Raw genomic sequence first — 25,068 nt, 5'->3', positions numbered from 1 at the left:
TGTCTGCTGGTGATTTCGCCCTTAATGAGCGTGGTGTCTACCTAATTCAGGTATATAGCTTACATGCTAGCCAATCTGTCTTGCTGCCTCCTGTCTGAGGCCAGTCGAGATCTTGTTCTGGTCAGTGTTACAGTCATTAACCCGATGATGAGGATGGCGTCACACTGAATTGCAAACGATGACCACCCGAACCTTACGACATCAACGACATTGCAGCATAGTGATGGGACTAATTCGGTGTAATTCATTAGCCATGACTCAAACAGTGCAGTAGTTCGAAAGCAGCCCGCTCTGCAAAATTCGCCAGCCAATTTGACGGACACCTAACTCAGGGAGTGCTTTCAACTGCTGCAAATCCCTCATGGCAGAATGAGACTTCCACACAGACGACATCGTCCTGTTCGCTCTGGATTAAATAGCTTTTATGCCATATACCGCATATTTATGGAAGAAAAACGGAATGTGGGATTGAGTTAAATGCGAGGCTATGCTGAATTTCTTAGAAAGTAATTTAAAGTTGTAAGAACAACAAGCCAGAGTGTTTATTCATAGGCGTACAGATACACATACATAAAAGTATGTGTAAGTATATGTGGTATGTATGCCGCGCTGATTATTACCTCATGCGAGATTAAATAAACATCAAATTAAAGAGAGCTATACAAGACATGTGAGAGTATATGTATATAGAGCCCAACCGTCAGATGCACGACAGGGGTAGACCACCTTTGTTGTGACTATCCGTACCGATAGCGGCGTTAGGTAGCAGGTCAGCGGCGTTGAAGCAAAGGGCGGCTAGAAGACGGCTCTTCCATCTAGAATTATTATTGGCTGAATGAAGAGATGCGACCGACGACGGATATTTGACAAATGCAGAGATGCCAATATGTTTGTCGACATCAAATAATGACACCTTGAAATAGCTGAGCCCTTCATGAGACACAATGATTCATCTCCATGATGCGGTCGCAATAATAAATAGCAAAAACCTTCACTAATTTTCTCGCGTTTTCCATTGCGGTTTGCATCATGCACTGTAAAAAAAAAAATGCAATTGCGACGGATGCTTGGTCTGTATATTCATACATAGCTGTCATTGTAACATATTAAGGGAACGTTATGATCGATACTTAAGTCGATAGACTAAAACTTTTGCCAAAATTTGTTATTCCAAATTTAAGTTTTCCATTTTGCCATTTATGTTAGATAAGGAGTGTGCTTCCATGTCTGGTTACAAAATTGTAGCAGGTGACATTCAAAAAACATACTTTTTATAGTTCTATTCTGCTTAAACAACAAAACTAGATATTCTCAAATAACATTTGTTTGTCATCTTTTATTAATTACTTTAAGTTTTTCGTTTTCTGATAGTATTGCATATATATATACATAGGAGCTTGTCCAGATCATAGGGAGCACCCCCAATTTCGGGCTCCAAACCAAGATGTGTCGATTGGCAAACAACATCATTTTTGACGAACGTTATTCGTCTTTTATTGACGTTAAAAAGCCACCGAAATAAACTGGCAATGAATTAGATTCATATATTTTTCGTCGATGACCATCCGTGGGCGTATATTCCTTAGACGTAGAGTACGCGAAACGACTAAGTTGGTTAAGTAATTTTTGAAATCGGCAAAATTCAAAAAGCTGCTAAACTTAGTTTCAGTTTTAATTAATATGCTTATTATTAAAGCCCAAAGTCAATGGAAAATTCCGCAAGCCAAACAAAACAATATTAACACCTGGCAAAGCAAGGACTTATAACAATTAACCATCAGCAAAAGAAAAACTAGGAATTTTGACGGTACTAAGGAGCTACTGTGCCATTTCATAAGCCTGTTAAAGATAACGCCATGTGATAGACTATCTGGATCTATCCTTTCGATGGGGGCAAGTCTTTGACACTATCCTAATGAAGGAGAAGTGATTTCAAAGACTTGTTCATGCAAAGCAAATAGGCAATTGTGTTCAGCAGAAGGAGACACTAAAGGACGCAAAAAAAGATATCAATTATTCACTGAGCCATGCTTTACACAGCCGTCCATGAGTCAATCATGGCGGAAATGGGGGATTCGAAAGAGGCAATGGTGCCCATAAATGACGGCCTCTTCTCCAAAGTAAGGCGGAGTAAAATACCCGCAGTGGTCACGAATTATTTGCCGTCTTTCCTACAGTAGAAGCCGTCTGGCCGCCGGATGGCTCATAGACGGCGGCAGCCGCTAACTACAGTGCCGGGCACCTCGTATTGTTCCTCATAAACCTTATTTTTTACTGTCCATGACCACCTCCTTAACGGCTTTGGCTTTTGTTCACACGTTAACTGCTATATAGCTTCTCGTAAAAGTATCCTGTTGCTCAATAATAGTTGACCCGTGCAGAGGGATAAGATGACCGTTAATCATAATAGAACTTCAAGTGATCCCAACAGTTCACGCATGATGAGCTATTTAATATTCATGTAGGTGAACTGCAAGTACATTAACTAACCATCATTGCCTGTTTTACGTGTATAAGCTAAAGGAGAAGGGCTAGCTAGCAACACGCAATATTTGTTTTCTAACATATAATTATCTCTCTGATGTTATTGAGGTGATTCCACTGATGGACAGGAAAAGGCAGATGATAATTTCGAACGAACAGAAACTCGAGATAATTCTCGATTATTGTTGCTAAATAGGAATTTATTGCGTAACTTTGCCACATTTGCTACAGACCGCTCCTGCTGACTTCCCAGTACCCTAGCCATGAGGCATTTTTTTATCGACCGTACCTCAGGCCGCACCAACGAGATCAGGATGTGATTAGGAAGGTGATATAAGGGATGCTACTTATCAGAACCGTGCCAAGACGTCATCGTGTGAAATAAAAGAAGACCGGAAAACGTTATTCGACACGTGCAACGGCCGAACGTGTAAGCAAGTACGTACGGAGCTCTGCATTTATCTACGAAGTCGTGACAAGCGGTGCGTGCAGCATAAATGGAGGATTGCCAGCCACACAAAAGCAGGTAGGTCCATTCATATGATATTGTGGCTATGTCGCACAAAGGCGGGTGTCAGTGTATTTGTTCGCTTATACGATATCAACTGGTGTATTGTGTTACAATTGTGACCCTAAATAGCTGAGCTGTGAGCCCTAAAAAGCTGATTAGAGTATCGAAATGAAGCATAAGATATTGCTCATATTGTATCAGACTGAACACACCGTTACGAAAATGTTTAAGCAAGAGAAGTGATAATTTTAGTCAAATTAGAACAGAAATGGGGTAAAGGTTTGTAAGGTATGCAAAATGTAATTAAGATCAGCAAAAAAATGAAATTTTTAAGAGAAAAAAAAGCTCCTTTTTACATGAACTAGGTTGTTGGCACGGCAATCTCAATGGAAAGACTACGTATTATTAACGCATATCAAGAAAATTAGTAGCTGTCCTTTTATGTTCTATATAGCATGTGTCGTGCAATGTTATTACGTCTACAGCGATACGAACTCAATTCTGGATACAGAACTCGAAACGCTCATTATCATAGAACGTCAGTTGTCCATTCAGTGAAACTGTGTCTGAGCCAACAATTACCTTATGCATTTTTTACACTGTAGTAAACCTGTGATGGGAATAAGACTGGAGGAATTTCCAGGGTTGAATAAAACAGCTATCTGAGACGGCCTTGTACCTTATTCAGGCTGAAAATTTTAGAATGTGCGTTGCAATGTTCCTCTGAGCCATACCACAGAGTATGGATATTAAAATACAAGTTAGTAACGTGATGTAACAGATACAATAGTTGGCAGTATACTTACAATAAAACAAAAAAATACATGACAATTTCGAAACTATTTAAAAAAAAGAAACAACTTCGTGTGTATATCCTATTGCCTGTATGAAAGATTTTTGCCTCTGATACTTCGAATATAGTTAGTGTTACCTGCTACTGATGCGATTTAGCGAATCATATTAGACCTTTTAGAATGCGGCAATACATTAAGTGGTTTATATTATAGTTTAAGATAGAGTTTAGTATATATAGTGTATATATATATATAGTAAGAACAACCGAGAACATCTCTATTACTAGCCATGCAGTACTTCATGCTCGTTTTTGTTTTACCACCTGGCCCTTCTATATGTGTTGGATTTTTAGGTAAAATGCCTACATTTTACACCACTGTCGTTTCGGGCAGTATCAGCTGGTTTCTGCAAACGAGAATTCCAAACGCTTGGATAGGTTGGTTATCAAAAGGATTAACGATTTATATTGGATCAGAATCGCTGTTTCACTTGAAAAGGTTTCTTCAAAAGGAAACGTCGTCGACGGCAGCCGCTTCTCTAAGCAAAACTTTTCAAACTTTGACTGTGATATCAGGAAGGATGGCTGAAACTAGGCGTCAGGATATTACCACCGTAACACCGAACTCGGCCACACGGACTGAAGCAACGCCGACAACAATTCTTTCTAGAAAGACGTTCACTCAAGATGCATTATCCACTGTCGAATTGGGTAAGACTACGGCACCTACGCCTTAAACGGTTCTGATTGTATCCGCTAAAACCCTAGTGTCTAAACTGTTAACGATATCTCCTCAACACACTGACCCTGATCGCGGAGAATCTGAGCTTTCCGTAGCATTCACAAGTCCTTCAACGCATGACAACAATCAACGAGACTCACGCATTCACAAATCCGATATTGAAAACCAAATTTCAATTTCTGAATCAGCCAAAAAGACAAATACCGCTAATAACACTAAAGTCAATTGTATCTGCACAGATATTCCTCAAGGTAATATGACTGCAGTATTATCAATAACCAGCGCAGCGGAAACTGGAATTTCCGATAATGAAACATAACCTCACCGAAGTAGACGCTACTACAACCGCTAACTGATGACACACGCATAACGTTAACAGACGCAACTGAAAAAACGACAGCTGAATTATCTGACACTATTCATGTCGAAGAGGCCACACCTAGCACGAAGTCTGAAAATACTTTAACTTACTCTGTTGAGAAAGTGGTGACAGAATTGGCAACGATAAAGCCTGGTGAAGCCAGCACTGTAACTCTAACTGAGAAGGCATTAACATCACTGAAAATAGATCTAGCTATGGAAAAATGGCTGGCAATACGGATCGTAAGGGCCGGAGGAGAGAGACTACCGTGACTGCCGAGGGACGTGCAGAAGAGAAACCAAATTACGCAGCTAACAATGACACAGACGACAACACAAACCCCGCTAATACTGACAAGAGAAACACTAGCCCAGCGTAACGCTAGCAGACGTAGCTGAAGCTGACGAAGTTAAAGGAACGGCCAGCAATGTGGATAGCGTAAGTAAAACGTCGGTAGTATCGAAAAATGAACCACTGCTGGTGACCATTGCCGAAAACGTTACTACGAGGTCAAGCGAGCCTCATATAGGTGAGCCAGCAATTTAGCTGCTCCATCAATTGAAGCTCCTATCATAGGTTTTGTTCCAGTGACCTCAGCGAGCGCCAGCACGATGTGTCAGCGGCTAAGATGGAACGGTGGCCTATAACATACTTTATCCGACACTGGGTTCCAAGTATTTCCCTTACACGATTCCGAAGTTATGGAAACAACTAGATTAGGACATCCCGTTATGTCGATGCGCAACGTTGATCGATCAAATAAGATCCATACCAGCTGACACTCTGTATAACACCTCAAATATATCGAATCGTGGGAAAAGGTGTGAACATTATTGTTCATCTCGACCGCAGCACCGTGAGTTTCTTGCTTAAATAGACTGTTTTGGACGAGCGGTTTCAGGAAAGAAAATGATCCTTAAGGAAGAGGATGCTAGTTTGCTATAGCTGTACAATGCTTGGTAGCATCACGAACATCAAAGAACTAGGGTAGACACAACAGCGTCAAGCATTTAATTAGGGAATATAAAAAGGTGTAATTTATTGTCAGCCATTATTTGTGAGTAACTAATTGTTCAGTTTGTATTAGTTAAATAGATCGCTTTCGGTAACTAATTAGATTGAGTAAAACTTTTGGTGATCCAACCCTCAGCAGGCTATCCCCTCCAGTCTAAGCCATTGGAATCGGATGAATTGGCTTTTACTGGTACTTGTGGCTCACAGCTTTTCGATTGCTCAGCCTATTTGTGCGGCGGTAGAGGCAGTTTTCGGTGGCCCTCGCTGACGCAAGGACAACTAATTGGTAATAACGCCAGGGATAGAGCTCAAGAACCACGTCCGTCACCAGGGCGGCCGTCCTGTGCCTCCATTAAACTATTTAGTGTTAAAAGTAAGTCAACCTGTATGCATATCTATTTCATTAGATATTCTATAGAAAATAATGCATCAACTCTAAATACGTTGCTGTAGTGTTATTATAACTGGAAGTAAAGTTCAGTAGTGAAATATTTCTTTAATGTCGAGTATTGAGACAGTTGCCTTTGGTAACGACACTATAACGTTTAATCATATTTTAAAGATATTAATTCGAACGAGGCACACGGACATTGTACAATTAAGAAGTGCAGCCATCTCTTGAATTGATCATTATTCAAATTGGCATTACCAAAATAGGCCAACTTTAACGTGAAAAAATAGAACTAGCATTAGTCATCCAAAGACATATTTGACATTGAACCGGTATACTTAGAATGCTTGTTATCTCAGTTACTCTATACTCTGGATTTAAACCTTTTGCCATTTTATCTAATCCTTTAAGAAAATTATGAACACTGGTTCAACTGTAAGCTGCAGCTGATTGTCGGGATAACGCAGCAAGTTGCGTTAAGTGATAGAACCAAGCCGAAAAAAGGGACGAGAGAATAATATCACACGTTCATGCTCCGATCCTTAAGAATTTGTTTTAGTTCATCATAAATCTCTACGTATATGTATGTATATATATATATATATATATATATATATCGTAAAAGGTCCATTAGAATTAGGTTATTTCTATCCAGCACAATTATTATAGTTATTCACAACATCAGGTAAAAAACTTATTTATTTTTTATTTAAAGTAGGTAAAATAGGCTGACATTCAGTCTACTGCTTGTAGCGGGAGAACGTGAAATGTGGGATATCTGGATCTTGACGGATGCGGAAATTGACTTTATTAGCATGGCCAGTTTTTAGCTCTAGCAGGCTGTGACTTGTAGGAACAAGTAACTTTTAATTGATATTCGGCCGGCTTACAAGCGACAGGATAAAAATGCAAGCCCCACTTATCCAACCGAATATGGTTTCCACATCCAATGCTCCAATGGACGAGTTTACGTCCACCTCCGTAACACTTGCGCAGACTGACTCGGGTCTGCCCGCTCTTCGAATCGGCCTATAACGAACTCCCCAAACAATATATATGATATAGTCTCTCTATAACCATATCAATCACATCGCACAAACCTTTAAAGAAAAATATCGCACGTAGTGAAATATATACACAAACTTTTTTTGTTCATTTCACGTTGTTTTTTTCGTAGTGGACTGTCATGGTATTGTCGTTTCATTATTCCTATTTTTCATTTCACCAGTGAATGACTGGCAACCATTTTCTAGAAGGTCAGTGGAAAAGATCACCAAAGACGTACGACTGAGGAGGTTGCATATATAAAATATTACATTATGGAGAATTAACACCTCTACAAATGTCCAGCAATACAGAAGTCCACAATTGCTAAACAGGATTATTCATCATCAGTGATAAATCATTATCGATTTAGCCGGCAAGGCCGTATCGGCTGGACGTAAAGCACGCTTGGTGGCGCTGTTTCCTCTTTCAATGTGTATTTACTTTACGTCATTGTCTAACTAAGTACCTTGCAGCTCGTTTACTCCCCTTCCTTGCCTTTCATTCAGCTCTTCCTACTTGCCAGCAGCATTTTTTAAGCCTTGTGCCGTTTGATTTACTGTTAACGAGGTCTCGCCGTTCAGATGAGGGCGTCGCTGACGCGATGATTCTATTCTTCCTGAGTGGCCTTGCCCAAGGCCACGACAAGCCACCTGTGGCCTCATGCTCAAAATGGCGGCCTTATGTCATTGCCGCTGCCCCGTCCAGTCAAAATGATATAAAACTGAACGAACGCCTTTACCACGTAGTCGCCGCGCACTCGGAGTACGAAAAGCTGTAGGCTAATTGTTAGCCATGTGACTAATGATGGGTACTTAAATGCGTTTAAATGATCGATTTACGTTTTATACGACACACAATAGATACAATACGATAATAACCTAACCTAATTCGTCTTCGTGTGAAGGCAGTAACTTTATTATTTAAGTAGGTAAGGATTCTATAATAGCAGGTAACTATAATAACCATGATTGTACTCAGCGTTCACCTTTTTAGAATTATCTTCCTTAAATCTTGGTACTCTTAAACTTTTGGCGAGTTTCTGAATGAACCTGAATACCACACCTTCAAGCAAAGATCTTGTGAGTAATAAAACAGACACAGGGTTGGACCCCCAAGGAATAGACATGTCTACAATTATTTCGCCCACGATTGCCTAATAGAGTCAAAAAGACACAGGGCTAAAAGACGGTTAGTTTGACATTTAACTGAGCACGTTGAGAATTAAAGTATACAGGTTACTCAGATGACCCTGAACGAAGTAATAACAATTGTTTGAATAAGGCCTAGTATTATATAATCGAATACCAGAGCATTAAGCAGACGTGTAAACAAATTCAGATCAGGTCGTTTCACGTATTATATACAAATTTCACCATCTAATACATTTGAGAAATATTACAGATGACGGCATATAAGGCATATTAGGATATATTTTGTTGAAAATTCGTAGATATCTCTGTTGGAGAATTTTCCATAAAATTGTAGCAGACAAGCAGTAATAAAAGAACAGAAATTAATTCATGCCTGCCGTAGACGTATGGAGGTGTTAGGGAAGTGATAACATTCGTTTATTTCCTTGCTGACTATAAGCTTCAAAAATATATTAGCCAGCTTGTAACAACGCGATGAAAGTTTAAGCAGAAGCTTGTCGCCGGCCAAGTTTAGCGGAAATCATATTGGAGTAGGATTTTGTCGTAACGCTTCATAAGTAGATCCAGAAGATCCTATTTAATGGCACTTGCGGAAAATAGCTGTAGAACGGTGAAATTCACAAGTACCGGGTCGTGAACGAGAGCAGAATGCAGGTAGAAGGTTCGAGTAGGCGATGACATGAGAAGGCAGAGCCTGGATAGTTAGGGCGCGAACTCCAGGAGTGGGTTTTATCGACAAGTCAAAAGGAAAGTAAACAACGGGACAGAAAAACGAGGAGGGCTCGACCTGCTTCCAATAGAAGAGTCCAGTCGATGGGGAAGGAGCTTCTCTTCTTCGTCCGCCAAGTAGCATCTAAATAGAGTGGAAAAGCGAACGCCATTTCTGGTTGTGAAAGTAATGTTAGTAGATAAAGAGCTTATTACACTATAAGAAAATTGGAGCTAAAGTAAGTAAATGGTATGTTCCATGGCAGTTAACGGATTTAGTTAAGGTTAGTGGTGATCGTTCACGCTGTAGTGAGAAACGTGTCGCGACAGGGCTGGAGACGAGCATAGGAAGACACAACCGGTGGTGCAGGTCTGCCACAGTCTCATTGAACCATTTTCGGGCAATAGTATTCCAGGAAAAGAGCGTTTTCAGCCGTGAACCAGTGGGTCTCTATTTTTTTTTTTGGTATGTTTTTGCCTAGTCTTTGTTTAGGTTAAAAAAATACTCGTTAGGCTGTTTCATTATCATGAGCAACATAAGCTACGTAGTGTTTGTAAGGGCCACATAGGAGAGTTGTTTTAAAATAAAGAGACTGAAAAATCATGCGAGTCATCGGCGTCTACACAGAGAATTCGTTTTCTATAATATGCAGATATTTTTAGTTCAGTGGGTTAATTAGAAGCGAATTTTTCTTTAGTCAATTCGTGTTAATTGGAGCCACAAAGGCATACTTATAAATTACTCGATTGGTAATAAGCAGTTGCTATTAGTGGACAAAAGCAAGTTCCTTTATTAGCTGATTCAGGTTAGGCTCCTTGACTATAAAAGATATATGGGGATGTTTCGTTGTCCCACAAGGATTAACCCTCAAAGCCTGTCCTATTGTGTTTGTATCTTCAGGCCAAAATGTTTGATGTCAAAGGATACGCAACACACTTTATGCTGTTACTTGGGATTCAATTTCATAGCCCTGTCAACAGACCAGTAAACAAAATACAATTGCATCAGTTTCAAAATAGAACGTATGACGATGTATCAGCCTAAAAGTGCGCTGCATCTTTCGCTCTAGTACAAAGTATTGGGACATGTATGGACCAATATTAACTCCCAAGCTAAATTGAGGCCCAATTCGCACTCCTACCATAAAATAAGATCGTATCAAATAAAAGTACTATAAGATCTCAAAAAATAGCAAAAGATTCGGCACTATATTCGTTTGGTAAAAACTTTGGAGAAGAACACGCATCACCAAAGACAAATGACCTGTTCGTTGATGAGCTGATTCGAAACAGGTGCCTCAAGCTATTTTATATTGATCTTCTTTTTTCTTCACGCGTGCACACCTGGTATCCTACGCTCACTCGTTACAAACGTGAGATTTTACAGATTTGTCGAAACCACTTAGCTAATCTCATTGATGTGTTAAACCAAATGCAACTATGATGATTGTTCTAGGCAGCGACCTTGTGGTGAAGGATCGGACCACACTTATTTTAAGTCCAAAGGTATTTGTAACAATCCGTACCTCACACATTTTCATCAATATCATCATTTTTTTTGTATTTATAAATATAAAAATACATTGTTGTAGACTCGTCATTTTCAACTTAATATTATATGTTCCTTTTAGACTAAACTAGTATTGTCGGCAAGTATACTCTGGCTAATGAAACCTGTCACCCGTGTTCATTTATCAGTAATTATATTTATTATACATAATATCTTGTGGCAACAACAGTGTTTCGAGACCATTTCCTGTACTATACAGTACACAGATAAATATAAGCTAAAAAGCTTATATTTTTAATGTAGTGATTTTTAAACATTTTTTTTTTTTTTAGTTTTTAAGGGCATAAAACAATTGTCTGAATGACAACGTCAATCATTCAAAGATATATGTAGATTTGATGTTAATGCCCTTTTCGTTTAGGAAAGGAGCAGCTACCTATGAAAGGTTATGAATTAAATGAAGAAAGCCTTTTGATTTACTAGTAAATAATTAGCTGCTTCCCTTTCAGGCAATCTCTCTATACCGAATTGTATCAAAGCTTACAGCTTGCAGCCTGGTAATATAGCAAAAGCGTTTTGCCGTGTTACCTGGCTGCTCCTATACCTTTTTTGCGTTGAATTTATATAAGTAAATAATACTCTTCTTACCAGTCTTGCTGTCTATGCGACCCAGTGACCAACGCCTGTAACGCACATTGGTAGAAAATGATTTTCTTTTCAGCTCGAATCTTTTCTTCTTCTTTTTCGTATAACCTTTATGGTAGACAAAAAAATGGCATCCAATCGTCTCCTAAACTGAGGGGGCGTAGTAAGGCTTTAATCTCATGACCGACTGCTCTATATATTTGGCATATGCTGCCTATATTTCATTTATAGAAACCTAGAGCCTTAAATAATTCTAAATATATTATTGTCAGAATTACCTGCAAGAACATGTTTGCATGAAACACTGTTATGTGACAGTCTTTGTATAAATATTACTTTGTGTGAATAAATTTTACTCACCTAATTTTACATACTTATAGTGTGTGCATAGTTAAGTAGAACTATATTTAAGCGATCTATATGGTACCTCTATGATATATATATATAAAACGTAAAAAAGTTCCCGCGCTCTTTTAATAGTTCTTCTTCTCACTTTTCGTTAGTTATTGCTTACTTCTGATGTACCGTTCTATTATCTATTACTCTATTATTACGCTGTGATGGTTTTAAGTGTAATTTCAACTCGAAAAGGTGTTCGAAATAAAAAAAATAAATAAATAAATAAAAAAAGAGTGTACTTTCAACCTAAAATGCTGCCGAAACAGTTCGGAATATTTGTTTTCTCTACGGTAAAAACATGAACGTTTAAGAGACTGCTCCAAAGTTGCCTATCAAGTTTAAAAACCGTATTAGGGGATTTAAAGGATGCCTTGCCCTCTAGCCGATTATGAGAATTTGATGACGATCATTTGAAGATAGTTCTGATAGATAAAAAAAAGTCCGGAGTTGGTCGAAAATACTTGCTGCAGAAATACGATCGTCGTGAATTATTTCAAGTCCCTTGGGTTTATATCGACACTTCGCGAATTCAACAAGCATCTATTGCTTGGCGAAGAATTTTAATATCTCGCCCGATATCTACCGTCATGAGGCCGATTTTTCCACAAAGTTATCATCGGTGATGAGAAATGATGTTTGTATGTTAAGATCGTTGTGGGTGGCTCTAGAAGAACAGCAAAGGCTCAGGATCTAACCCAACCCTTATCCAAAAAATGTTATGCTTTTTGTTTAGTAGGGCAGCGAAGATCTGGTTAATTAGAAACTGCTTTCTATGAATGAGATAGCTAACCAGAGAGTCTAATTTGTTTCAGTTTCATCGAATGAATTAGGTTAGTCAAAGGAAAAGGCTTGACAAACAATCGTCAGGTCATCCTGCTTCATACTAACATGAAACCATAGTTAACTTTAGCGATAAATTTGTTATAATACGCTTTCTATAGTTCTAATATATTCTTTAGCGTTCATGTAGAACTCAGCAAACCGTCGGTAAGCGCCGGACTAATGAAAGGGCTTCTGTTTTTTTAGAAACAGAATTAAGAATGTTACAATAATAACTTCATGTCTGATTGATGGATAAATAAAGCATTACCACTACGATAGAAAAGCTCTGTTGTTGCTTCCAGGTTCCATTTATTTTTTTAGTAATGGCTGTCCTCAAGGCTATCGATCAGCCTAAACGTTATGCGGTCGGCGCAGGTTCTCTGACGATACTCTCAACGCTACGTCCAAGGATACCAGGGTTCATCGATATCTTTATTCTCGATCTGTGTCAAAGCGATGTGTCACACGCTGCCAATAACAGCTTATTCAGGATAAGTGAGAACTAGAGATACAAAATGGCCCATCCCTGTATCACTACGACGAGATACAATTCAAGCTCACGTAAGCCTCCTTCCGTCTATGTGGAATGTTGCACCGTTCGCTTCCAATTACAACATGGAGCCCAGATATAGTCATTAAACTCATGTAATGGGTCAACCTTGATGATTCCGCCATGGCGAGTCTTCGTCCAGCAACATTTGCAGTATCATATGTAATGGTCGGCAAAACGCATTGCATTTTGTGGGACTGTATTCTGCAATGAATCGTTCTAACAATTTCGTTTAAAGCAGTCACTTTAAAAATATGTATATCTACATTTGTAGTCATTACACCAAAGAGGTTTCGACTAACTAAGAAAAACGGAATAAACCGTCAGAGATAACTCTGCGTTACACCTACAGCCTGGGAAGATCCTCGGTGAGTCCCGGCTGATTATTCTAATCTTTTATCTGGAATATCTAATCTGGAATAATTTCCAGAGGCAAAGGTAAGTTAACGACAACGTGTCCATGAAACAGTACTGTTAAAAAGAGCACAAATTTCTATCTTCTATTCTGACTTAGAGGCCGGTGGAAACTTTGCCACCACGAAAGACCATCCCGTGCGGAACGTATGGCTTACACAGTGGCCACTCAATTCTGGATGTTGGCTTTGTCGTACTGGAAGAAATTCAACCTGCTTTGCAAGCTAACACGTTTCTATATTGCAGTATTAATTAATTTCTGTACCTGGACTTTCGATACCGCGAGAGGTATAATATCGCTGAACGCTAACATGTTGCACTTAGTGATACACAAACTTTTAACGATGGTAACATAAGATATAAACCTTTTTGATAATACAAACAACAGAGTGCCCTTAGGGAGATAAGGAAATTCCACTCTCGTCTTGCCTCCTGTGGCTGCTTCCGATTTTTAGGAAGTTTCAGGAGTTCAGTAAATATGTATGCCTACAACACTGTTATACATGGAGCATCTAAATCTCACTTTTAATAGTTAGCCAAAGACTAGGCAAAACAAAGGCTTAAACGATTCGTGTAAAATGTCATATTGTTGGTAGGAGTAATTTGCAACCCTGACCAATCGGTCTTAATCGCTTAAAATGTACCTCCTAGCACAAGGTCCGTTATAACTCCCATCACAGGGAGGGTGAAAAATGTTATCTGGGGGACGTCCTTTCCCTAAATACAGCTCTCGTCTTTTTTTGGCATAAAAACCGCGACCGCGGTTACTTATTGCGCTACACCACGTAAATGGGGAGACGAGATGGCTGGCATAGGTTTATTTTACACGGAACCAAGGTTATCATGGACTATAACAGGGTAATTCCACTAACGTCGTCACTCGTTTTGCAGCTTGTTGATTTCGTCTTTTCGCATGTGGCTTTCGTGACCCATAACCGTCGTGTGTGAGCTAACGGTGTGGCATCGCCTATACGAGATAATATGTGACAAGCTATCCCTCCAAAGTCACTACTTCGACGCTACGTACAGCATACTTTAACTACTATCTATGCTTATTTTTACGCTACACTAATGAACAAACTTGAAAGCAAGGCCTTCTTTAGGCTTGATCATTCTCCCTATGCCCAGATGGATCTGGAACAGCTGGAAGTTTCCTCCCTGTACGTGATAATTGTTGTGATAAATGAATAACCTTGTTATTCATTCCTCGTAGCTGTAACAAATCTCTGACCCACTTATTTTAGTGTATTAAGGATCAGGAGATCCGTCTTACCTGAGGTCTCGAACTCCATTGGATTGATCAGATGTATGATTTGCAAGCTTGCTCATTTCCTTAGTTTGGCTTAGTTCGCTAGCGATACAGCGGACCCGAGATTGTTTTCTAAGGCAGGGGCACATGAAGGAGCTAAAGTAATTTTGGTAATGAGGTAAGAGGGTTAGGCTTTTAGGCGCCCCATCTACTCTCTCCCGTCGGTAAAAGCCTAGTGGATATCTTGTACAAACGTTTTTTCATCCAGCTAATCAAGCCCACACCTAAAGCATTTTTACTATAACCAGTGTATATATATATATATATATATATTTCTTCCTATTTTTAGTTTCGTTTGTTTGTTTTGGTAGACCATAATTACAAACAACGGCTCGGGGCAGCTCCAATAGACCCTAGTGTGGTAGGGATCTAATAACAATAGGCATATTATAATTGAAAAGCGTATTATTCTTGAATGTTACCATTGCTATTACACTTTAGGATTCAGCGTTTAAACTTCAGAACAACTTTGCCGGTGTGACATTTGCCTACGTAAATAGCCCTGTAAAAAGCAGCATATCATAAGTTGTTACACTACGATCTGCAAAGGCCCCAGATTATTGGTAAAAGGGAAACTGCATGACAATATCTAGTCACCGCTTTTGTGCAGTCCTAAATTGTAACTGTGCAATTACGTCCGGTTCTATTTAGTGGAACAAGGTTCGCCTCTAAGAATGTTAACTTTCCAACATATTACTTCTTTTTCAGGAGCGAGGGCGCAGAGAGTGAAGTGAAGTGAGGTAAGGCTCTTGCCAACTACTATTCCAATGTCATGTGCAAGTGAATAGTAAACAAACGTCTTATCGGCATTTATCGAAGTCCCATTGATTTGATGGTTTGCTATTGTATTCGTACTCTCTTATATAAACGTATGATCCACCAACGTTTCTTAAGATAATATTAAATGATTACTGACTTTCTGAAAGAACCCCAAATGATATAAAAGCTATTTATTTGTTTTTACCTAAACGAAGTATCCGATAAGTTCCTTCTTTGCTAAGATCTGTATGGCAGAAACCTTGCCTACAGGAGATGCTTGTAGCACACTTGTACCATTTAGATTCTGTTACGAACGTGACTTGTTTTTAACATAGACATTTTTTTCAAATGTTCACTCGAAGGCTAAAAGTAGAATGTGATCCCAATTCGTGTCTAACCAATCGCTCTGTCAACAGTTCATTGTCTAAACAATCAAAAACCCAAAAGATCTGTTTCATCCGGAGCGACAATTTACCTCCTTTTAAGAATGGCGCTTTAGAAAAGCGTTGATCGTTAAATGATATTAAATAGTACACTTTTCTGATCTGATGCCTGCGATGTCCAGCAAAAATAGTTTGGCGAGCGATACAAAACGAGTGAGCTGTCACTCTAACGACTATGCTAATGCTAGCAAAGTTGTCGTGAAGAAGATAAGGTTATCTTATTGCCTTTTCACTCCAAAAATCGTATAAAACTATCTGTCTTTAAGCATATAAATAAAATTAACTTTGACATTGGCTTTGGCCTGATTAAGCCAGTTATGCCCGATTCCCTTAACTGGAAAATGTCCCTTGAGTCTGGAAGGAATGGAATGTGCATAAATCAGGTTATATAGGTATTAGATAATACCTATTTAAAAAGTACAGTTGTGGTGTACCAACTCAAGATATTAAATGAAGAAATCACAAAATTTATCAGACAGACTATCCAGTGATGGTACTTGAGCGCATTCTACCTAAAGCGTACTGCACCACATTTAGTCCGGATAAACATAGCCTTGACAAATGAAAACCCATTATTCCACTTATGATGTGATAAAACCCATCTAATTATATATCGGTTCGTTTTGTCCGGCCATTTCGTTGGTCAGATTAATAAATCCCTGTCAGTTTTCGCTTCTATGGGCTGGCAAATTCCGAATGGATAATGAAGAGCTTGAATCTATGTCTCAAATAGCTGTGCATCGCCTAGAAAGTACACGCATCTGTTTATCAGTGAACAATGCTAGCTCAGAGCTTGTCCTAACAACGCAGGTTTAGACCGGCTAAATTTTTTTAACTGTTTTAAGAGCTGCTCTCAGGTAGCGTGGGTTCCATAAAAAGCAAGTGGACTACTACATCGTGAACGTAAGAACAAGATGAGTTCCCTTTACTATTTGTTTTTTTGCAGCGTTTCCATTTGCTGAAAAAAGAAGTTACTTTGTTTTCTGAAGTTGTGTCTGGAACCTCGTTTCTAACGTTTGGGATTTTGGCGCCTGAAGTCTTTGGCGGCAATTGAAGATAGCGCTCTGCCGCAGCAGACAGCACGTCGTCTAGCGCCCCGTCACGAAATGGGTACCTATACTGCCACTCTCCTATATATGAGAGAGAAGCCGTATACTTGCTGCCGCTGTCGCCATTTAAATTTGCTAACGGCCCAACACGCAGTTAATGTTTCCATATTTGTTTCCTGTTAATATCGCTTATCGCAAAACGAATTTATTTCATCCATATTACTCATGATAATCAAGATTTTACCAGCACTGTCACATGTTACGCGTTCATCTGGATCCCGCTGGCCTTTTGCTGGGAGTTTATCGCCACTGTCGGTGGCGACAACTGCGCGATTCAGACTAACAGTTGCTCACGTTTGTTCGGTACCAACATGTGGTAATGAGGGGAATAAAGGTTCCTTCATGTGCTTAATTATCACATTTAATTATATGCCACCATTGCCGTTGCCGTTGCCACTGTGCCCCATCGTTCCAACAATGTGTGCTTTGGATGTGCCGAAGCTTAAAAAAACCCTATTCCATTTTTCGGCGCTGTACGGTACAGTTGAGGGTGGAGAGACGGAACGTGGCCTCCAAGCCCAGGTTAAATCGAGAACAGCTGTATCAAGCTGCTATCGCTAACTAATGTGGATCACGGATTATGTAGCAGTACAAAATGCCAACGTTCGAATGAAAAAAATACATAATTAGTTTTGATCATCTAAACACCATAAACCCGCAAACATCTACATTTTTTCATGGTATAGCTGTTTCTGATTCAGGTTCAGTCCAATCTCTCTTTATCGTTTCTGTCGCACACGGCGAATCAGTTGCCCGTTGGGACTGTAGAATATAGAGGATTATGAGATAAAGAACAATTTCCGCCCTACTTAAACGCGTCTGAGTTGAATTTTGAGAGGAACAAAAGTGCTGCATATATCGGTAAGCTCACTCTGACTGATAACGTGTACGCGACCCAGAGTTAACCCTTGCTGCAAGTCGTCATTAAGTGTTCGGAGGTCTTCATTTGTATGCACAAACTTACCTCATACTTGTTCGGGGAACGAATCCGGATCCGTATTTCCACACGCCACACAGGAGTAGAAGGCAAAAAAGAATCGTTAGCTAAAAAATCTTGGAGATATTGCAGAACGGCCAGTAGCGCCGTCGCTGGAAATGTTTTTTTTTTTAACTTTAATTAAAATTTTGATATCGAGCCACGTCGTCGACGGATCGAGAGTTGGCTGTTAGTTGCAAGTAGTCCACATTCAGAATGAATTTTTATTCGTCATCTTGTCCTATTCTGGGCTAACATAGGCCACCCTTACACGAATGGTGCGCAAATTTCACCTTTGATGTTTTCGCAAATTACTGTGTGCAACTTGCCACCTAATAAATACTCAATATATGCTTTGATCTACTTTGGACACGCTGCGATAAGTACACTCAATAAGGAAAGTGTACGATCTCTAAAATGAAACTCACCAAAATATAGACCTAGGCCGAAAACTGTCCAATTGGTAGCATTGGATTAAGTGGCCTCGTTTCAATGACTTTAGGGGCACGGCAGTCAAGATATTCTTTCCCGCCGTTCCGAATTTTGACTCGCGGAGAGTCTATCATCGTTCATCATGTTTATCAGCGTCTCCCAATGAAATTACGTTTTCAACAAAAACACATTTAAATCTGTTTAGCCAAATGCTACGGAATCTGCTAAATAGTTTAAAACCACAATTCAATATTTTCTTTAAACTACCTAAATTTAATTTTTTCTACTATAGATTATATGTACGTATTACAGGAGGAAAATTAAAATTTCATTCTAATCTAGAGCTCATGTTGTGATGGCTCGGATACTATAGCTCCACGTAAGATAAAGACATTCTCAATGTAGATATGATAGACCCTATAGCTTCGGCAATATCTCCAGCGTGTGTATACACGATCGATTTCGCAGTCCTCAGCGCCCAATTATAAATGAATCGCTACCCTTGTTAATCCTATCAACAATACACTGCTTGGTGTTCTTTTTTTCAGTTCATTGTTATTTCTGAACTTCGCCGACCGAACGCGCAGCTGTTCGAGTACGTTATTATTTTGCGTACGTTACCGTTATTGCTATTTGTGTGTGTATGTATGATGTATTGCCCAGCAGCAGTCATGTACTGCATTGAATGTTTTATTTAATATTGTCGTTGGGCATTACATTACGAGAGGTAGCTCCCAGCACGAAACGAAGCGCGTGCACGACCGGATTCGGATCTGGATCATCACTCGCCGCGAAGTTCAACAGGCAAGCACGTTAATCGAGATTTCAAATAACCTATCGATACGCAGTATCTGACTTCTAAATTCTAATCTTAAAAGGTGACACGCGTGAAGAATTTTGAATGACACCTTTTGATCGAGTTTTGGGGATAGCAAAAAGATGTATAAATACATAGAGGTAGAGTGATTTGTCAATTTGAAATTTGCTAACTTAGAAAGCTTAATTTTACAAGGTACTTAATGGATAATCTAGGGTTTGTGATCGCACTTAGCTTGCGGGATATTTTTGCTGAAAAAAGGTTGAAAAACGATGTGTCTAGACTTCGCTGAACGTCAACAAGTTAGTGTATTTGCAGTATGTTTTTTAAAAAATCGACAGTGTTGATGAGTACGCCACCAAGTCGATCATCGGGTTCCATCCTTTTATGTGGACTTTGAAAATAACGTCGACGGGAAGGAGATACTTATTATCACTGTCGAACTGTTGACGGATGGTGGTCACATTCTCGTTTGACAGGATAACTTCAAGACACATTGTCCTTACCATCAGGGAGAAATAGTGTAGAATCGTCTTTAAATCGACGACTACCTTGTTGGCGATGGCGAGCTTACTCGGGTTGGCTTTAACAGTGACAAGTTTCTTGGCAGATCTCTGTATAGAAAAGTTATTTCAGGCATGCGATAGGACAAGTGTTACAATCGATTAAAACATTCGAGAGAAATCGGTGCTCCAAACTGGCTAGCAGCTTCGCTACTTACTGTAAAGGGGCCAACAATTACTTTAAAACTTCTTTACAAAATAATGCGTCACTATGTCGCAAGTGTGGCAGGCCGTACAAGAAAATACGGAAACACCAGCAGCCGAACGACGTTATTCCCTGCTCCGAGCGATAAAAAACGGGGCAGCGGCGACCAAAGCAACTTCCACAGAAGTGAAAGCAGAGACGATACCGGCAACGGCCTACACGTCCTTCAGGACCCTTCAGAGTCGACGATGGATTTGTTCAGCCCCTTTGTTAAGTGTCTATCCACGATTTAATTATTTCGATTTCTACCGACTAGTAATGTTGTTGACAGAGAGAGCTCAGCAAAAATCGTTATGATCCTTCTCCGTCGACTTCAAATAGTCTCGGAAAGATTATTGAACGTCCGATCAGTTTACATAAACTGTTTTTGTTTGAAAACCGAACGGGGTTTCATTCATGAGTTACAACGTATTAGTAATGCAGAAGTAAAGACTGAAGATCGAGCAAGGCTATAGACATCAACCTTTGGGTCCGTACCTCTTTAGCTTTAGACAACTATTAAATTGGAAGTTACTATCACCGTATCACTTGTCTCCGTAAAAACAAACAGATACGACGCTTTGGATTTAGCTGGTTATTACGATATCCAAGCGGTTGAGTATTAGATGATAACCGCTTGCGAGAAACTGAAAGCATTGACTGGCTATCTCTTTCCAATCGATAAAACAATAAATTTACCTTTTGCTCTACCCAGTGCCTTTGCGAACGGCAATGAAGAGTTCTACGTACTAGCCGAATCGCACATGGTAGAGACTTCATTTTATAGCACATCTCAGGATTATGAAACCGTAGCACGTTTCATAACAGAGGGTGCACGCTCTGCGACTATTCAGAATGATCTTCCTCATAGAGCGTTCCGAAACGTTCAGAAGCAGTTGCGCAGCAAGTGCCTAGGAGTTGAAAAATCAAGGTCGAATTACAGGAGATCGTTGCTACGCGAGAAAGAGAAAATTCATCAGCTCTTTCTTTCTTTTGGTGTATCTAACGTACAAATATACTTTATAAAAAAACGAGCGGTTTAAAAAAAACACACGATAGGCGTACTGCTGACAAGTGCAAACGGTTTAGTAATCTCTCTCGCTCGCTAAAAAGGTAAGGTTGGAAATGTTTTTCGAGAACACCGTCCCATCCAGCTACACGCTGTGATAATTAAGCTATATCAGAGATATTGATACGAATCGTGCTGTTACTCTATTCCCCTGAGTAGCGTGCGCGCACGTCATGGATGCGGTACAAATGGGCATCTTGTTACGCAATGACGAACACTTCAAGATGAAGTAGCGTGCGACATCTGGCGAGTAACTTTCTCTACACTAAATATGTCGTCGCGTAGCTATTACTGGTCACGCCCCATGATGCGTTACGTACACCCGACTTTTATTTATATAGCGCTAAATATATTCAAGTAGATCATTTGCATTCCTTTCGATTGTTCTCTACCATATTTAGTCTTCATTTATTCCGCAGGTCCGGTAATGATTGATTTTTCTTTTTTGTAATTAATAAAACTGTGCATTTCAATCTATATCGCGTTGTTTATGAGTATAAATAACGGTTCTTACGCTGATGCGACGAGTGTTAGCGAGCGATATCTAGCACCTCGGCGCATTTTCCTCGCCGTTGATGATTTTGAAAACAATAACGGGAGCGTTAATGATTTTTGCTAGCTTCAGCGAGGCGCTGCAGTATTTTAACAATGGTCCACTTTCACAGTATTTGTTAATAATAGTTTATATTGTATTGCGAAAACTAGTACAGACTACGAAACGCTATGCAGTTGAACGTCTTTGTTCGCCAAATCTTCGACGGATGCAAAAGCGTGGCATGCTCTATTAGGCTTTCTATTAAAACTGAGTGTTATGTTTCGTCAGAACATAGAACGCCCTATGGAGGATAATTTAATAGACATGTTTGCGTCCTCATCGCCAAAGACGATAATCTTCGGCTAATGTTCCTAACGCAAGACTGAGTGTTTCAGCGCCAAAAAACATGGCCGATAACCTGCACAGTACAAGCTCCAAAAAGTATACTATCGCACTTTTGCGTTTATTAGCAAACCCAAAAAAAGGCTGCTCGACTTACCCGTAAACGGAGTTGTCTTAAGCATGTAATAGCTCTTGTAAAAAAACAGGTCGTAATATATTAAGCGTAAATCGAAAACCTAGCAACGCGGATCGCAGCGACATAACAAAAAATTAGCTTTACCTCGAATCAAATTTTCCCGCCAGGGAAACTGAAGGCTCCGTTAGCGACTTTTTTTACTATATTCCGTCTGTCTTTTGTCACCGTACCGTCGCCGTCTAATAGCGGCGGCGACGGCGGGATACGTAAAAGCATCAAAGCTCTATAAAAATATTGACTTTCCGCTGCTTTAGCAGATGCGAAGCGAATCGCAGACCGTACAAAAATACCCTATAAACGTGCCTATTTCTACTTAATTCGCTTCCTCCACGTCTTTTTATCTTGCCCAGCGTAAGCGAAATATATAGCCTCGCTTTGATAGAATTGTGGAGTTTAAAGACACACGACCAGGAATATCGATACATACTCTAGACCTGTCAAAGAAATTATATTTACCTTTGCTTACGGAAGAAGCATGCCAAATCAATGGTTGCCGCACTTAAACGTTGCCTCAAAAGTGATTAGACACATGCGTCAAAAATATTCACCGTCAATAAGGCTAAAAATATATCTGTTTTTAAATAGATGAGGAAATCCATATGGCATTTCTCGACAGAGCGCAGCTTGTGAAGATTTTCTTAAAAATGACCTCAAGTCAAATGATCCTGATGAATTCTGGGCTCGTTTCTAACTCAGCAGTTTATACACTTAACGGGGGAACGATGTGTTGCTTTAGACTCGGACGGCAATAGAACGATAGACTTCGTAGCTCGCACAGTTTGGACGACAAAGAACAACGATGAAGTATTTCAGCCACTGTATTTGGGGAGATCACGCAGGTTTCAAGCTATTCGAACCTGTTTAACTTGGTCTGTTGATATTCGCGAAGCGTTCTCGCACATACGGGCTCTACCCACGGGTTCATCCACTTAAAAAATAAAAGGTATCTGTTTAGAAAGAGAACGTATCGAGCGTTCCATGGCTGAGCGCTGACAGAACGATTTAATTTATAACGAATAAAACAGAGACCGAAAGATTTCTGTTTACGCACCTAAAACTACCATCGCTTATTTGGCGTCTCGCAGCTTGAGAGTCTCCACTTTAAATAGAATACATTATGGTTTTGACCGACTAGCTGACTACTTACGCCTTTGCGCTCTGCTTATTTTTACCAGTCACTGACGGAAGAGTCCGACTTGCAGAAAAAAGAAAAAGGAGACTCGGGAGACCATTTTCATTCTCATCTGAGAATATGATTAACCGAACGCGGTATTAGTTTATAAGTGAGCTATTCTCTAACTTAGGTATCGCCGAGAATATGGCTTTCTAAAATGTCGATTCTGAATTCACAAGCATAAATCATATTCAGCAGTATCGCTAAAGCCTCACCTTGTTAGGCTGAGGTGTCGGGAGGGGGATATTAGTGCTATCTACCTAATTAAAGTAATCGATTTGATTTTTTTCTTTTCAGTCCGATGTTATTCATTCAACGTAACGCAGCAGGGCGCTTGTGTTGGCTAGGGTGGTACAGCACCAGAATCGTGGTAGTCTTCGACGCAGCTGTTGGTGTAATCCTGATTATTGAAATAGAGGGAAGAGACGTCGATTCGGCACTGCGTAAAGCATTCATCTCTTCAATGTTACAGTCGTTACAAAGTTACAGTTAAAGGGTCAGCAAAGCGCGTTCGATCCGCGTCAAAAAACAACGTTGCCACGATTACAAAGATTTCATTGGAGTAATTTGGCGAGGAGTTCGTCAATCAGCTGCGTTTTTAAGCCCGAACCGTGTGTGCGTTCTTAATTTACAACATCTGAAGTCTGACTTTATTCGTTTACACTACTCGACTACTACTAAATACGTCATACGCTAAGGACAAGTTTAATCTCGTCGACGGGGCTCGAGAAGATGGAACGGTTAAGTTTGGTTTTTGAAAGCCTTCTATAAATGTCGCTACTGTGAAAATGGAAACAATACAAAATACCTCATTCGGCGACTACGATGTCAAAACGCAAGTTATAAAAACGTTGTAAGAATATATATATATATGTATATGTCGTCAAGTACGTTTGCTTATATACACAACTTCTTTGTTTACATTCTCAGCACTTAGCTAAGGCATCAAAAGGGTAAGAGCAATGCAGTAGTTGTGACCTACCGATTATATTTTACATATTTTTTCTATTCCTATTTATACTTTAAATGCCGAAACGGACGGTTTTTAAGGCTTATACATCTCAATTGCTGTTTTGATTAATCGGACGAAACTATGATACGAAAATAAAGGAACATGGAGCTTTTTTGTTTGCCATGTCGTACTGGAGTTTGTAGCAGGAGATTTTCTTTTTGTAGCTGCGAGCAGAAAGCAGGCTGTTTTATGGCTTAATGTAGGCGTATCGGCTGTGTTCCAGTGAAAACGAACTAAATGAGGGGGCGAGAGCAGGATTCTCTAATAGAGAAATTAAATATTGATAGGTTTAATACTACGGCCTTCTCTTGGTTAACAAAAAAGCTCCATAATGAAACATTATATTCTGGCTTAAGGAACTGCCTTATCTGCTTGAAATATATAGGTCCAACAAAGAACCCAAGTGTGTTACATACTCGGCATAAATTCACATGTGCTAGTGAACAAAATTTATTACATTTATATTGCTTTATCTAGCTTCTGTGGCACGATGTATGCTCGACTTAACGGTTCAGTTTTGTAGCGGTTTGGCTAGGCGTGGGAGTTATCTGTCTACAAAGTGGTGTATTCAAAATGAAAAAATTTTGGCGGGCTATTTATCGTAAC

At 39.7% G+C, this 25,068-nt stretch overlaps 1 protein-coding gene across 9 annotated transcripts; it reads left to right on the top strand.

Annotated features, from left to right (window-relative positions):
* Positions 1-2,158: 2,158 nt before the first annotated feature.
* Positions 2,159-25,068, top strand: LOC111251480 (uncharacterized). Of its 9 annotated transcripts, XR_015328416.1 has the most exons (7): positions 2,160-2,461; positions 2,716-3,010; positions 4,143-4,499; positions 6,042-6,278; positions 12,881-13,139; positions 15,560-15,591; positions 23,748-25,068. XR_015328416.1 is itself a non-coding variant. In XM_086990196.1 (6 exons), exons 3-6 carry the CDS (start codon positions 4,148-4,150, stop codon positions 6,812-6,814), a joined length of 558 nt encoding a protein of 185 aa, XP_086846322.1. In that variant the 5' UTR covers positions 2,159-2,461; positions 2,716-3,010; positions 4,143-4,147; the 3' UTR covers positions 6,815-12,024. The 9 variants fall into 9 exon arrangements, 8 of the variants coding, with proteins under 8 accessions (XP_086846322.1, XP_086846323.1, XP_086846321.1 ...); XM_086990196.1 differs by lacking the exons at positions 12,881-13,139; positions 15,560-15,591; positions 23,748-25,068 and adding an exon at positions 6,708-12,024 and having other exon boundaries at positions 2,159-2,461; positions 4,143-4,226; positions 4,365-4,499; XM_022808084.2 differs by lacking the exon at positions 12,881-13,139 and having other exon boundaries at positions 2,161-2,461; positions 23,748-25,066.

This window comes from Varroa destructor, unplaced genomic scaffold, assembly GCF_002443255.2.
Source record: "Varroa destructor unplaced genomic scaffold, Vdes_3.0 BEIS01000005.1, whole genome shotgun sequence".
NCBI lineage: Eukaryota > Metazoa > Arthropoda > Arachnida > Mesostigmata > Varroidae > Varroa > Varroa destructor.
This window is presented reverse-complemented; position numbering and strand designations above follow the sequence as displayed.

Bases quoted from the DNA above. Each gene is read 5' to 3' on its own strand.
- LOC111251480 (XM_086990192.1), top strand. From the start codon at position 4,148: ATGCCTACATTTTACACCACTGTCGTTTCGGGCAGTATCAGCTGGTTT. The intron at 4,500-6,041 runs GTAAGACTACGG...TCCAACCCTCAG, and splicing joins ATTATCCACTGTCGAATTGG to CAGGCTATCCCCTCCAGTCT. The intron at 6,279-6,707 runs GTAAGTCAACCT...TAATCCTTTAAG, and splicing joins TAAACTATTTAGTGTTAAAA to AAAATTATGAACACTGGTTC.